Source organism: Phytophthora cinnamomi, assembly GCF_018691715.1.
Source record: "Phytophthora cinnamomi strain GKB4 chromosome Unknown Contig50, whole genome shotgun sequence".
In the NCBI taxonomy this organism is placed as follows: domain Eukaryota; phylum Oomycota; class Peronosporomycetes; order Peronosporales; family Peronosporaceae; genus Phytophthora; species Phytophthora cinnamomi.
Window position 1 is genome coordinate 802393 of NW_027150983.1, and position 13233 is coordinate 815625.

Consider the following 13233-nt stretch of genomic DNA (forward strand, 5'->3'; position numbering starts at 1 on the left):
CAAACATGCTCGGTAACGATCTCCCGAGGAATAATGCGAATGGGGTCGGGTCTACGAAGAGACGCAAGCTGAATCATGCTGAGCTGAAGGTGTGCGCTGTACTTGTGCTCGTGTGCAACTAGTGCTCATTGCAGACATTGATTGTCACCACAGGAACGTCTCGGAAAGGAGATCCGGTTGTTGGAGTCCGAAGTAGCACTGCTGACAACTCGGAACCTACCTGCGCACTTGGTAGTGGAGGGAGACCCCATTCTGCGGCCCCTTGCTCTAGAACTTGCTGCGCTCCAGTACACAAGGCAGGCTCATCAGCTTCATGTGGCAAAGATGCAGTCCGCTTTATCGCGAGGCCTGGTGAGTGTGATGTTTTTATCGTTCCTCATTCTCTATCGGGAGCAATCTCTTTGACTCGGTGAAGTTTCGTCGGTATGCAGATCGATCAACCATACTTTCCTCTCTACAGTCGTATCTGTCTGACTAAAGATTGGAATGAGCGACGTTCGACCCTCCAACGTATGCGAGACCAAAAACTTCGCCGCGCGTACGAGTTTGTCATGTCCACGTCCCACCTCACCAACTCTGGTACAACGCAGTTTTCCGAGAACCGGTTCGAGAACGAGCAAGGCGACTTATGTTGTGTGCGCTTCGACACGGTCCATTTTCCAGGAGCCGTTTCACTCCAGCAAGTTTTCGACGGGCTATCGTTTTTCATGGTCAACATGGAGATAATAATCTCCGAGGAACTGGGCCACGTTATGCTTCGTGACGATTACGACACCATTGAGGACGAGGCATTCCATAGCCGATTTGTGTCGACGGATAAACGTGGCATTATAGTGGAGGGCAACGCTATCTCATTTCGGCACTTGTTTAGTGGAAACGATAATGGTTATATCACTGAGCCTTGTGGCGTTGCCATCGTTGACTGTGTCGATGACGATGAGTTGTACCCATATCGCTCCAGCGAGCGTGTTCGAAGAGATTCATCGGGTGCAATTGTGCTGACTGCTCGCAAAATGCGAACGAGCTCTGCAAGTGGATACGAGGAGGAAATGGTTGTCACGATGCGGAGGGCTACCTTTTTGAAAATCCGCCGGCCAGAGTTCCCGTTGTCTGAGCCTGCGCTTCAAGAGCTGCACGATGACATGATGCAGTGGACTGATGTAATGGTCAAGAGCATCCGCAGCATTGTGTATCAAAAGCAGTAGCTACAAAGATCAGATACGTGCCATACCAGTATATTGGCCATCGCCATTGGCCAGCTGGGCCTGCTGGCAGAGCTGGGTTTTGAATCTGGGCGGGAAATTCGAATTTGACACGAACAAGATGGAGCGGCAAGCACAGAGAATGCGCCTCACCAAGCAGCAACAGATCGACCTCTGTGCAATGCGCACCCGCGAGCCAACGTGGAGCCTCGCGACGCTAGGAGAATGGGCTCGGGAGAAGTTTGCGCTGGACAAGGCGCCGGGCAAATCGTCCGTCAAGAGGATCCTGGACAACGAGAGCTTGCTCAAGCGCATTGCGGTCGACTTTCGCTGCCGCCAGAAGGTGCCGCGGGCGTCTATGGTGGCCCTGGACTCCTTCCTCGTCGAGATGGTGCTGTACGCCGAGCAGGAGCATGTGCCCATTTCTGGGCGGATACTGATGATCCTAGGCCGCCTCTACGCGGAAGCCCTCCGTGGTGCAGCAACGCGTGGAATGCGCTGGACGCCAACACCATCAAATCTTGTTGGCGCCACGCCGGATTATACGTGCCAGACACAGATCAGTGACATAATTAACTAAATCAAGTATTTTGTCCCATCAATGGCCTCTAATTGGCTCATACCACTTGAAAGTTGTTATATATCAGGCGTTCCTTATTCACGCCCCCGTCTGTAGTTCATCCGCCATTAGCACTTGTCAGGAAAACGTCGTGTAAAACTTGTGGTTTCTATGCATTTCTTCGTGCACTGTGCACGAAGATTTCACCGAATGCAGTTATTTCAGGCATACAAAAAGCTAGTGGGTTCACGAGAATGCAATCATTCACTAGAATTCATCGTGCAATTTGCACGATGGGACTCGATGCGTGATCAGCTCGAAAAAAGAAAGAAAATATACATTTTTCAGCGTAAGTTTTGGGTGCTCATCTCTCTAGCTAGTGTTTTCCACGACAAGTGATCTAATCTTCGTTCTCTGCCCCTACTAGACACAGACGAAAACGGAAGACGAGATTTGATCTGCTCGTACAGAAGGCCAGCACAGTTGGTAGAGCTTTTAGCTCGGCGCAGCTCGGTGTTTGATAGTAAGCCTTCTATAACCTGCATCAGTCGCTGGAGCTCAGCCAGCCGAACCTTTCCAACTCGAGTAGCCATGTCATGCTTTGACAGCATCCGTAGTGCAGGTGATCCAACACACCAATGCTGCCATATTAGTCGGAGGGTCCTGTTAGGAAGTACAAAATCTTCTGCAACTCGGTGAAAGCCACCACCCCATTGCTGTAGCTCGAGAGGTGATTCCGTCGTGGAAACGACATCAACAGTCCTTCTATCCGGTTGTTCGCCAGCTAAATTGATACAACTAAGTTGTGAACGAGCAAGAACCGCAGCAAAAGCTGATTCCAACGCCTCGATCGTCATTATTGAACCATGGACGTGCCGTTTAAGTGTATTCTCGAAGGAATTAGTCAGACCGTGTTTTAACGAATCAATTTCCACTTTGTACTGTGCCAAGTTGACCATTATTCCCACATGTGGAGGAATTCCACTTGGAGTGATGGGATCATTGACTTGAAAATTACGACAAACAACTCGTTGGCGAAGCCACTCAAAATGCGATCGATTGCATGGTGTAAATAAAGAGGTAGTGAACAGCAGGTGATTATGTGGCAAGTGTTCGCGTAAGAACGCAAAGTGATACAGTATTGAAGCAAGACCGAACTGACACACCATTCGCAAGCTTGGTGGTGCTTCAGAATAGACGGTATCCATAGCAAATTTTAAACGCTTTTCTAGCTCCAATCGATCTTCTTCAGAGCTGGTTACTGGGCTAAAAAAATGGGGTAATGTAGCAAAGTTTGGTGAATCAAAGGGCAGACCAGACCCATAGCGCCCAACAATCATATCACCAGCAGCCTCAAGTCTCACATACTTGTCCTGGACCCCAGGAAGAGTCCAGCCAGCGCGAAGACATATTGACGCAGAGGATGGACCTGATGTTGAGCAACTGCTAGCGTATGTAGAAGCTCCTTTCCTCGCCGAATGAGTGCCAAAATCCTTCACTGTCATCCCTAACTTTGATAGCACATTTTGCAATACGTCTTCACTTAGCACGCGTTTCAGTAACTTGAAAAATCGACTGTATTGATTTCCACCCTTGAATAATTTTCCATCGCTGGCGAAGCCCAGAACAGCAAAATAAATCCCCAAGCCCAAAATCGGACAAATCTCTGGCATCGTCGGATTGGCGTAAATATGGCGAGGATCCCGAGGACGACTACCGTCTTGGTCGTTCTTCATGTGTGCTAATTTTATGGTAACGGCATTTTCTTGCCACGAAACATGTGCATGTCGAATGGTTACTGCATTCTTAGCGCGGCACATTAAATTCCAACAAATAAGTAAAAAGGAGTGACCAAAAACATCTTTCTTCTTGGTTGAGCGCAGCATAGCTTTGGCAATCTCTTTGTACATCGAAAATGAGAACGGCTCCTTACCCTCAGTAAGTCGCTCGTTGTTTCGCTGTGCAGTGCGGGCAACAGTGTGATGAAGTCCCTTGAAAAATCGTTTCATTTGGCGGTCAAAATCATGAGGACGTGAGTGCTCAGTCGTAGCGTACAGATACACTAAAGCCGAAAGAACATTACCAAACGTGGACTTCCCTCCTATACCGCGCTGCTCCATCGAGGTTAAATAGCGCATGCAATCCTTAGTCGTTAGCACCTGCAGGTCCATGGGGCTCTCCAAAGGTTCACGTGTGAACCATTGAGATATGCTGTCATCATTGACGGACTCCAGTGCGAGAAATTGCCTTGTAAACAGGACTTCACGGTGATCACGATCTGTGTTGGCATATAACCACCCCACAAGCTGTATCAATGCACGACAATACACGTATTTGGTGGACGCTGCGGTGGTGTTGCCGAGTACTTCATCAACTCGAGCGTCCAGGGCCTCCATGATGCTGTTGTGCGACTGTTCACTAGATTTGAAGTATCAAAATATTTTCTAAAATAGACTGCGTGCACTTTGCACGACGAAATCCATTTATCTATACATGAATAATTAATACGAGTAGCGCGTTGTCGTTTATTGAATGCTGACGTCGGTTTCTTCATCAGAAGATGACATGCCCTCATTGTTAGAGCAGATTGATGCCATTGATGCGCCGCTATCAGTCAGAGCCCAATCTTCGTCACTCATGCTCGCCTCGCTAACGGTGTCGGTGTCTGCATTTGTGTGGCTCTCACAATCCCTCTCCAAATCGCTCAGCTCTTCGTCCTCCGATGCCGCCTCCCTCTCGAGTCGATTGTCCTGACACTCCTCCCACATTGTTGACCTCGCCAAGCGTTTACGCTTCGAAAATCAAAAGCGATTGGAACGTCCGCAGCGACGGTCACCCGATCCAGCGCAGGATCACGAACAGTGTACGGGAAACCCTCTCCCAAATCACACTCGTCAAGGCTCCTGATAAAGTTGTGCACACTAATGCATGCAAAAATTACAGCTTTCATGTTGAAGAACTCATAATCCATGCAAGTCCTAAGCGCCTTGAATCGCCGCTTCATAATCCCAATCACTTGTTCCACCACATTTCTCACTTTTGCGTGGCGAAGATTATACAGCTCTTTAGCTTTTTGCGGCCTGCCTGAAGACTTTGCCCACTCTTTGAGGTGGTAGCGAACACTCCGATATGGCGTCAGCACCTTTTTACTTAGCCCGTAGCCCGCATCCGCCAAAACGTAAAAATCTTCCGGCACACTATCAAGAAAGTCACTCCACTGAAGTACCATAGAGTCGTGAGCACTGCCTTCTGCTCCAACGTAGGCAAAACACACGTTGAGGTTCCAGTCACAAGCGATTAGGGCATTGGTCGTGATAGATCCCTTGTGGTTTCGGAATCGCATTACATCGTCGCTTGGTACCACGACACGGAAGTGTGTGCCATCAATGGCACAAAGGGCTTGATCAAAGTAAGGGTAACGCTGCTTGAAGTCATGGTCGGCATGACAACCGCATTCTGTAACCCCTTAACAATAATATACACGCCGTTCAGACGGTAGCTGTGAATCGTCGAGTAGGCCAAATCGAACAACACTTCCTGTGACCGGCATGTTGCTGCTGTTTCGATCCAGTGCAAGGCAAGAGCAAGCACATCTCGTTGCTCTCGAACGGCCAGCGTGATGTGGTCTTCACAGCGTTCAAAGAGAGCATCGGAAGCTGCAGTATCCAGTTGAAAGTGGTCTCTAAATAGAAATCGACTCGACGACGCGTGGATTGCCTCGAAAAAGCGTTTGCCATCAGAGGTTGTAAGCCCCAACTTCCGCACCACCTTGAGATGTGCTTGTTTTCGGGTCTCTCGCCGTATGGCGCTTAGACGTATCATTGCAATGTAAATGAGCGGGAGCACTGTGCTAGCTAGCATGCTTTTCACGCTATAAGCACAAGTAGCAAGTGTTAGTCAGCGTTTCAAAGCTTGCAGTAGACACGGATTTTACATGACGTACAGCGGCGCCTTCACGCCTGCTGCAGCGGAAGCTTCTCCAGTTAGTCCTGTAGCTACAGCAGCACCCTCCTGGGTCGAAAACCCATCCAAAGACTTGTTAGTCACGAGAGCACGGGACTAATAGTAGGAGAACGAAAATGTGGACTAAGAATATGCTGTCCGGTTGCTGTGTGAACCACACACTCAGCGGCGTTATAAGATGATTTTTGTTTGAACACGACCACCGCTGAAGTGATATTTTGCTTGAGAATATTTTTCCTGCCGAGTGGAGCCGGGAAAATCACGATTTTTTTAAATGGCAGTAGTGTCGAACACGGCCATAGAATTTCCCACAAAAAAAGAACACAGTGCCAACTGCATTTTCCGTAGATTTTAGGGAATTCTGTAACCGTTGAAGTGTGGTTCTCCCTCGACGCGATTTTTATCGCCGACAGCACCGGCATATTCGCATGGGTCCGTTCTTGCGCGGCAGTAAGCTGTGACTGAGATCGTATTGGGGGCTCGTAAACATCACTGATTCCGGATCATACTCGAATGTTTTTTTTATTCACCCAGACACTCTCAAATAGGTCACGTGACACGAGTGCCGAATGATCTTGAGTCACGTCTGTGCGGAGCACCACAAAATCTCCACGGAAACCGGGAGCGATCTCACCGAGGACATCCTCGCGCATGCTCCACCTTTAGTGCACAGCGCCAAGGCTTCGTCGAATGAGAGTTGCTCATCTGGCAAAAACACATCCTGGGGACAGCCAGGCTTACGCTGATAAATCACGTCGTAGATGCCTTGGAACGGATTGCACGTCTCGATGGGTGCGTCGTTGCCTCCAGAACACACGACCCTATTCTGCAGCATTCACTTCCAGCAATACGAAAAGGGAATTATGTTGTCTTCCAAGCGCTTGCGGACATATGCTGCATCCGTCACAGTAAAGGACATTTGGATGCTGTCGATAACGCCTTGCTCACGCATCTGGGAGATCAAATCTTCACCATGGATCTAGCAGTGCGTGATGGGGCGTTTTTCCGGTCCAACATGAGCTTTGGCCATGGCCGAGCACTTTTGGTTGCTCGGGCACTTGCTGTACTTCCACACGTTCGCGGACCCTCGTCTTGACGAGCATCTGGCTCTACAATCGACAGTGGCGTGCCGGATTTTATCTTCCTAAATGTCGGGAATGTACATGTACTACATATATATTCCCGACATGATGTAGCGGTTTGAACAGATGGCGCCTTCACAAAGACATGTTTTCCCTCAAAGACAGTGTTTGGACGGCACTCGCTGCTCATCGGCGCAACTCGAAGCTACACCAACAGCTCTGTAACATAGCATATTATGCTCGCGAATGAATCGGCAATACCTAAAATAACAGGAGAAGATCGCGCAGAGCTGTCGAATTGTCGAAGGCAGCGCGTCATTCAGGTCGGCACTGGGATCTAACTAGTTAGTACACGTAGGTACCGATAGATACATTGCCTGTTGCAGGCCAGATTGCAGTCCTCTAGCACTACACGCACGTTTGCTTCTTATGCATTATGTATTTACAAAACATCTGACGGTCAAATCAGCGGGTCGATGAGTAGGGTAGCAAAGTCGTGCACTGCAACACACCAGTGGATCACCCGTCCCAGCGGGTGACTTGGTTCCAATGGAAAGAGCAATCCGGCGTTTCATTCCAGTGGAACTGCAGTACTGCAGTGTGTATGTAGAGCTTGCACTTACAGTAGCGCGGAATGGGCTCTATTTTTCTGTATGATAATTTGCTTGTGACGGTACACCATTTTTGAGGATTTTCAAGATCGAAACGAGCTCAGATCACGTGGGCCAGGTATTGTAGATTTTCTCGCTCTGACCGCACACCCGTTATCGGTCGGGAATCCCATCACGGGATTTCTGTGTTTCTGGTCCAAACAAGTGGGAAAGACACGAATGCACGAACCGTGTTTACAATCCATAATAGAAAGCCTAATCTCAAGCATGCCTCAAGCAATCTCGAAGCCAATCCAATTATCGAGACGAGAAAACTTTGTTCGACCAATGGCCAACTTCGCGCTCCCCTTTAAACCGGTTGTAAGGACCACCTACAGGTCCGCGAACGTGCTCGCGGTACATGAATACGGTAAATGTATTTTCTGCTCGTGCTCGTGGGATGCGTACCTAATCCTACGATAGGCATGTGCATTTTTTCTCATACAAACATCAATGGATTTGTATGCGATAAAATGTGGACGACATACGGTACTCGGCCTATCTGCCTGCCGCCACGAACGCCGACCAGGCTACCGTTCCAATGCTGGCGCTATCGGAGTTGGGCACTTCGATTAATGCTCCTGCGAACGAGAACAAGCGGTCACTGCGGAGCTACACAACTATGGACGATGATGACAACGACGAAGAAAGGTACGCCCATATCGCACATTATCTTCGACGAGTGAAACGATCTTCGTATTTTGTTGGATACTCGAGCTTTAGAGACGATCTGTGAGCGAGAAATTGTTACCTCATGCAAAGGGAACCCTCCGTTCGTTTTGCTTAGCGGCATTACTGAATTCTACTTTACAAATATTTGCCCAAGGCGTGAGATGGAATAGTACCTAAACCGCTCAACCAAATTTTAGGTTACTTCGTTGAGTTGAGGGTTTTATCGAGATCCCGTGTACTCAGTCTGACCACCAAGTTGTAGGCAGTCTCCCACGTCCTGATTGAACCGCCGACCACAACGATATGAAATACTGCATGTAATAGGAGTATAGTAGACTTTAGACGCCGTAAGGCTCAAAGCTAACTGCACAAGTGTTTTTGCTTTTTTTTCCAGAAACAAAATATAAAACCTCTTTCTTACCTACGCAGGAGGCCTGACCGCCTAAATGAGCATGACCATCGGGTCCCCGCCGTCCTGGATGTACATGACCTTGTTCTGCTCCTCCAGCTCGACCAAGACCTTTTCTAATTCGGCGAGCGGCACAGCTTCGCTTCTGGAGCGACCAACATTCAGCCGCGACAGGATGTCCGTCAGCTTGAGGCTGTCGTTCTCATCGTCCATATTGGAATCGCTGCCCATCTCGGACAACACAGCCAGGACGTCGTCCGCCAGCGTAGTAGAACTACATAAACAATAAAGCACACAGGCAATTTTAGCGTACAGCTGACAAAGGCGATATTAATGCCGCCAACGCACCTCCATGAAGCGCGGTCTCGTTTCCTTGACTTCTCGGCGGCAGGAGGTTTTGTCGGTGTGACGGGAGTCTCAATCTCAAGTTCTGACATGGCCTTCTCGCTGCCCATTTCATGTAGCTGCGGGGTCTCGGTTGGCCTTGTTGGCGCTGGTACGTCGTTTGAGTGAGGCTCGGATGCGTCGTGGTACAGGGCAAAGCTGATGAGCGACATGGCCTTCTCTGCGTCGACCGCCTCGATTGTCTTGCTCAAGCGAGCTTTCGCGTGCGCTGATGCGAGACGGATGAGCGTTTCCAAACTACGTGCCGTGACGGGCAATGTCCGTGCGTTCTGCTGGGAACGCAGCTCCGCGTACCCTTCCGAGATCAGCTCGATCGCACCGTCCGTCAACACGGGCTGGTAACGCGTCTTCGCGTAATAAATGTATTTCTTGAGGAAATCAAGCGTGAGGATGCCGTTACCGCTGCCTTCGTACGACGAAGACTGGTACCCGCCGTGCAGTAGCGGGTCGAACTTCTGGAAAATAGACTTCTTGGCTGATTCGCCCGAGCGCTCGCCATTGGTATCGCTGAGCAGCGCCATGTGATCTGTAGAGCTCACCTCGAACGAGAGGGGAACGCCCTCTTGGCCAGGGCGAGTGTACCTGTGCATGCGCAGAACGTGATCCGAGATGTTGCGGTCAGCACCACGGTCGAGACGATCTAGCACCACGAACAGCAAGTCAAAACGCGACAGGAGAGAGTCCGGCAGACCGATGTTCTCCTGAGGTTTCTTGTTCTTGTTGTACTGACCGTACACAGGGTTAGCAGCAGCCAGCACACTGCAACGGGCGTTCAGAGTGGCGTGGATACCAGCCTTCGCGATGGTCACAGTTTGCTGCTCCATGACTTCGTGAATAGCCACACGATCCGCTTCACTGTAATCCAGCGCCAAGTCAGCTACAGCATATCCAGAACTTCATGCCATTTCAACTTTACCTCATCTTGTCGAACTCATCAATGCACACAATGCCTCGGTCAGCCAGCACCATGGCACCAGCTTCCAGCCGACGCTCCTTGGTGTCCGGGTCGATGGTCACAGCAGCCGTCAAACCGACACCTGAGGAACCACGACCCGTAGTGTTAACGGCCAAAGGCGCGATTGTCCGAACGAAACGCAGAAGCTGAGACTTGGCTGTTGACGGGTCTCCCACCATCAAGATCTATAGGCCGTAGACAAAAGCGAGTTAGCACTACACCACCACCTTCTACACTACAACCAAAATCCCACTCACGTTGACATCACCACGCAGATGTGTGCCGTTCTCAAGGTTCTTTTCGACACCTCCCAGCAGCTGCAGCAGAAGTGCCTGTTTGATCTCGGCGTGACCGTAAATGGACGGCGCGATGGAGCGCGACAGCATCTCGAACGCGTCCTTGCGCTTGGCGAACTCTCGGACGTTCACGAGGTCGTCCGGGGACATGACGATGCCGTTCACCTCCTTGCCCAGCAGCTGCACGTTGTTGGCGATGAGCACCGTCCTGAAAACCGCCGAGGACGAGGCCGTGCTGTTGCCGCCGAGCGGTCGATAGATCCCCACGACGCGGATCCTGTCGCCGGGCTTGCACTTGTCCACGATGTCGTTCTCCACGATGACCTCGCAGGAGCGGGGCAGCTGTCCGAGCGGCGCCGTCTCGGGCGTCTCCTGCATGCTGAGCATCTGGTAGTCCTTGTACTGCGAGAGGCCGAACTCGGTCTCGAGCAGGTTCCCGTTCTCGTCCTTGGTCGGGTACACGCTGGACGTGGGCGCTCCAGTGATGGACGTGTTGTCCCTGTACTCGCGCGACAGGATGGCGTTCGTCTCCTTGCAGTAGTGCACGGAGCGCACGACCTTGGGGCGCACGGCCGAGCACTTGGTCACGATGCCGTGCACGCACACCATCTGCGTGAGGTACGAGGCCAGCAGGCCGCGCGGGTTCACGTTGTGGTGGCCGAAGTCGCCCTCGAAGCCCACGTGGAAGCGCAGGTCCTTGGCGGCCTCGGCCTCCTTGCTGCCGTACATGCTGTCGAGGTTGAACACGAGCTCCTTGACGGCCTCCTCGAAGGGCGGCACGAACTCGGCGGGGCTGCGCAGCAGGCGGTTCACCACGTTGTCCTGCTGCCCCGCGGCGTCCGAGAACGAGCCGTCGTACTCGCGCAGGTCGTTCAGGTCCACGACCAGCCGCGTGCTCTTGTGGTGCATCATGCTGCGCAGCTTCTCGGCGTAGTTGCCGTAGCCGGCCTGGTCAATAACAACAGCGAGAGAGAGTTGTGACACATTTTAGTTTTTTTAGATTAATACACTGGAGAATAGCACGGGAGTTTTCAGCGGCCACGCACGTCGCTCTCCAGGAAGGCCTGGAAGTACTGCTTGTGGCGGCGGAAGGCCTCGTCCAGCGCGTCCTGCTGCAGCTCCATGGCGTCCGTCGGGTCGAGTCGCAGGGGTCTTGCCGCGCGCGCGAATTTCGAGTGGCCCTCTCCCCGTTCAAAACGGGCGTTGAAGTGGGGGGTTCGGAAGAGTGACACTCTGCGCGCTGATTGGCGGACGTCTCAATTCGAATTTGAATTTGGACTTCCCGCCAGTTGACGGTGACTGGGGTAATGTATGGGTGCAATTTTAGAACGGGGACAGAAAATTGAGCGGGACTATTTTTTTTTTGCGTTGCTTGAGCATCTGCGACGTGTGACGAGATGGCTACATGGCTGGCAGCGGATGGCTACATGAGGTTGCACACCTCGGACGTGATCCGCACCACGTGCTTCTTGACAAACAGGTAGTTGTGCGGCCGCTCGTCCTCCAGCGCCTTCTTCTTGCGCTGCAGGTCGGCGATCTCCTCGCGCAGCTTCAGTCGCTCCTCGTCGCCTAGCCGCGCCATGCGCTCCAGCTCGCTATTGATCTCGACGAGCTCCGCCACCTCGCCGCGATGCCGCTTCACGGTGCTGCAGATCCACAGTACCAGCTTCGTGTTGCTACGCAGCGACTCGGGGATGTCCGTCAGCCCGTCGTTGCCCTCGCAACCGACCTCTTCCAGCAGCGGGCACTCGCATAACGTGTGTGGCAGCAGAGTGAGCTTGTTGTAGCGCACGTTGAGAACGCGCAGATGCTGCAGTCGTCCGAGCTCCTGCGGAACTGCAGTGAGGTCGTTGTAGGACACGTCTAGCTCTTCTAGACGCTCGCAGTACTGCAGCTCGATGGGCAGCTCCTCCAGGCGGTTTCGGTGCAGGTCCAGCTTGCGCAGATTCACGCATCGGGCGATCGTAACGGGAATTGAGGCGATCCTGTTGTTGGCCAAGATAAGCTCGCGGAGAAGCTCCAGATTGCCGATCGCCTCGGAGATGTGCACGAGCTGGTTCCGTGACACATTGAGCACAAGCAGGGAGTGCGCGTACGTCCACACCACCTCGTCCAGCGTCACCCAGTGCTTGTCCTGCAGGTCCAAGATGCCATTTTCGTCGGGTATCAGAGACGCGTCGACGAGCTCTTCCATCTCCAGGACCCGCGTACACTTGGTAGGTGTGAATCGATGATGTGGTCATATGTGCCATCAATTCGCTATGCTATCAACAAGAAAACAAGAATAGCAAAAGCAGTTTCAACATTTTGGGAGCAACGCGCAGCTAGGTGCTTCAGTGTATGGCGCTATTGCGCTGTGCGCAGCACCATCGTTCGTCTGTATACATGTGGTGCTCTGCCTCTATGAGGAGTAGTCTGCAGCATGGGCATAGCACTCGACGGTTTTCACCAATCTGCCCACAGACGAAGCACTTCCTCAAATCTGAGGAATTCGGTTGAAGTTGAAGAGCTGCACAGTGCTATGGCAGAAGTTCACACGCCAACAACCCAGCGTATCGATTGATAAGGCCCCTCTTCAGCAACATCAGACCGACAAAACCTGTTGTAGCAGCGGCAGTACATCGTCATGAGCTCCACCGCTGAAGTTTCGGCCATATGGCTTTGGCGCAGCGATTGAGCTCGTTCGCTGAAACTTGCCAGCAGTGCCATCAGCTTCCCAAACCAAGTTCAGTTTCGTTTCGACGTGGAGTTCACCAACAAAAATCGAGTATCCGTCGAGACTCACCGGAAATCGAGCGCACAATCGCGTATTTTGACAGATCGCACACGACTGTAGCCCTGTTGAGTGGCACTAGATCGAACCCTACTCGATCGCGTAGACTTCGGGAGTAAGACAGTGAAAGCTGCGATGTGTCGCGGCGGCCGAAATCGAGGAAGGGTAGAAGAGAGTGTAGTGCTTCACCAAGAAACGGACACCTCTATCGCAATGGAGCCCGAACAGGATAGTTGAGCTGGGGACGATTGCTACGCACGTTATCGC

The 13233-nt window shown here is 51.7% G+C and overlaps 4 protein-coding genes across 4 annotated transcripts; 1 reads left to right on the forward strand and 3 right to left on the reverse strand.

Moving 5' to 3' along the window:
• Positions 1 to 5: 5 nt before the first annotated feature.
• On the forward strand, positions 6 to 1205 carry IUM83_06588 (uncharacterized protein; the record flags this gene model as incomplete). The annotated part of the gene is made up of 4 exons (XM_067930811.1): positions 6 to 89; positions 154 to 351; positions 432 to 579; positions 664 to 1205. 4 exons carry the CDS (start codon positions 6 to 8, stop codon positions 1203 to 1205), a joined length of 972 nt encoding a protein of 323 aa, XP_067789788.1.
• Positions 1206 to 8570: 7365 nt separating this feature from the next.
• IUM83_06589 (DNA replication licensing factor MCM3) lies at positions 8571 to 9463 on the reverse strand (the record flags this gene model as incomplete). The annotated part of the gene is made up of 2 exons (XM_067930812.1): positions 8571 to 8811; positions 8886 to 9463. The coding sequence occupies 2 exons, from the start codon at positions 9461 to 9463 to the stop codon at positions 8571 to 8573; spliced, it is 819 nt and encodes a 272-aa protein (XP_067789787.1).
• Positions 9464 to 9477: 14 nt separating this feature from the next.
• IUM83_06590 (DNA replication licensing factor MCM3) lies at positions 9478 to 11317 on the reverse strand (the record flags this gene model as incomplete). Its single annotated transcript, XM_067930813.1, has 5 exons — positions 9478 to 9524; positions 9673 to 9797; positions 9859 to 10082; positions 10155 to 11141; positions 11240 to 11317. 5 exons carry the CDS (start codon positions 11315 to 11317, stop codon positions 9478 to 9480), a joined length of 1461 nt encoding a protein of 486 aa, XP_067789814.1.
• Positions 11318 to 11616: 299 nt separating this feature from the next.
• Positions 11617 to 12387, reverse strand: IUM83_06591 (DNA replication licensing factor MCM3; the record flags this gene model as incomplete). Its single annotated transcript, XM_067930814.1, has 1 exon — positions 11617 to 12387. One exon carries the CDS (start codon positions 12385 to 12387, stop codon positions 11617 to 11619), a length of 771 nt encoding a protein of 256 aa, XP_067789803.1.
• Between the last annotated feature and the right edge of the window lie 846 nt (positions 12388 to 13233).